The sequence below is a fragment of the Gigantopelta aegis genome, chromosome 12 (genome assembly GCF_016097555.1).
Source record: "Gigantopelta aegis isolate Gae_Host chromosome 12, Gae_host_genome, whole genome shotgun sequence".
In the NCBI taxonomy this organism is placed as follows: Eukaryota; Metazoa; Mollusca; class Gastropoda; order Neomphalida; family Peltospiridae; genus Gigantopelta; species Gigantopelta aegis.
In genome coordinates this window covers 26,127,437-26,130,472 of record NC_054710.1, presented here as the reverse complement: position 1 = coordinate 26,130,472, position 3,036 = coordinate 26,127,437, and the positions used below count along the sequence as shown (strand labels likewise).

At 40.0% G+C, this 3,036-nt stretch overlaps 1 protein-coding gene across 1 annotated transcript in view; it reads right to left on the bottom strand.

The window, feature by feature from the left end:
• Positions 1-37: 37 nt before the first annotated feature.
• Positions 38-3,036, bottom strand: part of LOC121385785 — a 47,973-nt gene continuing 44,974 nt past the window's right edge. The window contains exon 5 of the mRNA XM_041516569.1: positions 38-168. Within this exon, the coding sequence (XP_041372503.1) occupies positions 61-168 (108 nt within the window). The 3' untranslated portion in view covers positions 38-60. The remainder of the gene's footprint in view (positions 169-3,036) is intronic.

The window sequence follows — 3,036 nt, the reverse complement described above, 5'->3', positions numbered from 1 at the left end:
TTGTGAAAGAACAACGATATCACGCGTCACTGAGCAAGCACTTGACTGCCTAACTGCGCATCAATCATGACACGGACATCGAGACCATTGGGACCAAGCACCCAAATCGAAGTACGTCTGTCGGCCACAGCCGAGACACATGCTACCATGTTGAACTTGAACAGTATCCTAAAGAAATGAGCATGCTTCATAAATCTAATAACTAATGAATTCAAACGCCCTTGACTACAAACACCATCAAAACCAAACATATTTAATAAAATATTATCATTATCCACTGCACCATACAACAATCTGTTCGTTTATAAGTACTTGGGTACCCGTATATCTGTATTAAATATCTGTATTATTACATACTATATTGATGTGCGTGATTGCATGTGTGTGTACATGTGTTTGTGAATGCATTGTAATTAATGTATTTACTGTCAACCATCTTGTCACGTGTAAATAACAAAATGTTTATGTATATATTCCTCCTATGTCGTCGTGTAACGGCCCGAGTGTAAACTAAAGTCTTGCCTTGTCTTGTCTTGTCTTGAGGCATATTTTTATTTTTATTTGTTTAACGACACCACTAGAGCACACTGAATAATTAGTCATATGCAAATGTCAAACTTTTGGTAATTCTCAACTGTAGTCATCAGAGGAAACCCGCTACATTTTGTTTTTGTTCTAATGCAGCAACACACATTGTACATACACTTTACCACAGACAGGAAATCACACACGTCGGCCTTTGACCAGTTGTGGTGCACTGGTTGGAAGGAGAACAAAAAACAATCGACCCTGCGAAATAAGCAAGAGAGCACTCAACCACCTTAGCTAAATCCCCCATTGGATCTGAGGCATCCTTTCTCCAGATGTAAGCCTACTGGCCTACCATTAGGGTGACTATTGCAGTCAGTTTTACTATTGAATTAGTATTGCGATAGTTAAAATACTATTGTGATAGTATCACAATATAGATAGTACTATTGCAAAAGTATCATGAATTCTTAAATATCATGACAACGGTAATATGAATAGATATTTCGCAAAACTATTCAATTCAATATTTATGTATGTGTGTATTGATACGTTTTGAACCACGATACGTTTTGAGTTATTGAGGCATCCATGTGTATATGTATGTATGTATCTATGTATGTATGTAGGTAGGCAGGTAGATATTGATGTATGAATATCTATATAGTGTATGTATGTCGAGGATGACGATTACATACATAGATATTAAGGCACTAGCACAGGAAATAATTAAATCCTTTCTGGCCTCACAAATTGTTCCATGCTGTTGGCACCGAATCGTCTGTAAATTGCAGACTTACCACCACGATACCTTCTGATCTATTGAGACATGCATGAAAAGGATGCTCTTTAACTCAGCCATATGCTTGGGGCCTACAAGTTACGCGGTCGATCCGGCTTACGTGCATGAAACAACGGACAGACTATGTATGTGTGCATGTACGTAGAGGGCGAGGCATAGACCAGTGGTAAAGCGATCGGTTGATGCGCGGTCGGTTTGGGATCGACCCCCGTCGGTGGGCCCATTAGGCTATTTTTCGTTCCGGCGAGTTCACCACGACTGGCATATCAAAGGCCGTGGTATGTGCTATCTTATTTGTGGGACGATGGTGCTTACGGGGGATCCCTTGCTGCGTTGGGAAAATGTGGGAGGTTTCCTCAGAAGACTACGTGTCAGAATTATCAAATCTAATAGCCGGTGATTAATTAATCTATTTGCTCCAGTGGTATGTTTGAGTTTGTATGTGTGTCTGTGTTTGTCCTTAGTTATGTGTAATAATGCACTAGGTAGTGAACTTATGTGTTGGTTGTAGACCACATTTCGCTATGCATACTATCGAAACTATCGATAGTTGAGCAAACAACTGAAATAGTTATCGATAGTTGAATTAACTATCGATGCATTGCTGTGCAGGCACTGACTTTCGCAACACATCGATAGTTTGAATGTATTGTTGCACCAGTACCTAGCATGCGACTTTTGCAGCCTGCATTGGCAGATGTTTCTCTGACTTAGGCCAGTGGTAAAGCGCTTGCTTGTTGCGCGGTCAGTTTAGGATCGATCCACAACGGTGAAGCCATTTGGTTTCTTTCCCTTTCTAACCACTGTGCCACGAGTTGTATATCAAATACCTTAGTATGTGATATCTTGATGTTCCTCGGGACTTGTTTAGCCTACATTGACAAATGTTTATTTGAATTAGGTTAGCAGTAAAGCGCTCGCTTGATGCGCAGACGGATTAGGATCGATCCTCGTCGGTGGGTTCATTTGTTTATTTCCCGTTCTATAAATTGCATCACGACTTTTATATCAAAGACCGTGGTATATGTATGTGAAATCATGGTCGAGTCTTAAACAAAACATAGTTTAACTTTGCTATAGACGTAAAGCTGTATAAAACATCACATTTTGGTTCAGCCATACTTGAGTTTGATCCTGTTGTCTGACACACCGTGCACGTACATACACCAAAGTCAACCTCAGATACCCAAGTACAGGGAGTTCGACTTTCTCCCATGGGCAGTAACAATTATAGCATTGTCGACGTTGTCATATGCTTTGAAATCCACTTCAGTCTGTACAATAAATATTTACATTCCTTTGAAATACGTAATGACAAGTGGCAATACTGAGCTTACATGAACTGTGGAGGACGGATAAAGATTGTTTTGTTTTGTGTACAACAATTGGAGAAAGTATATTAGTAATGAATAATTAACAACCTCTCTCTCCCCCTGTTTGTCTGTCTGTCTGTCTGTCTGTCTGTCTGTCTCTCTCTCTCTCTCTCTCTCTCTCTCTCTCTCTCTCTCTCTCTCTCTCTCTCTCTCTCTCTCTCTCTCTCTCTCTCTCTCTCTCTCTATGTGTATGTTTTAACTGTGTCCATCACTTATTAAATCGATAGTTCTGAGTCTGCTACCGTTTCCATGTAATAGATGTACACCGCTAAATTAAAGGGACATTCCTGACTTTGCTGCATTGTAAGATGTTTCCGACTAATAACATATTTC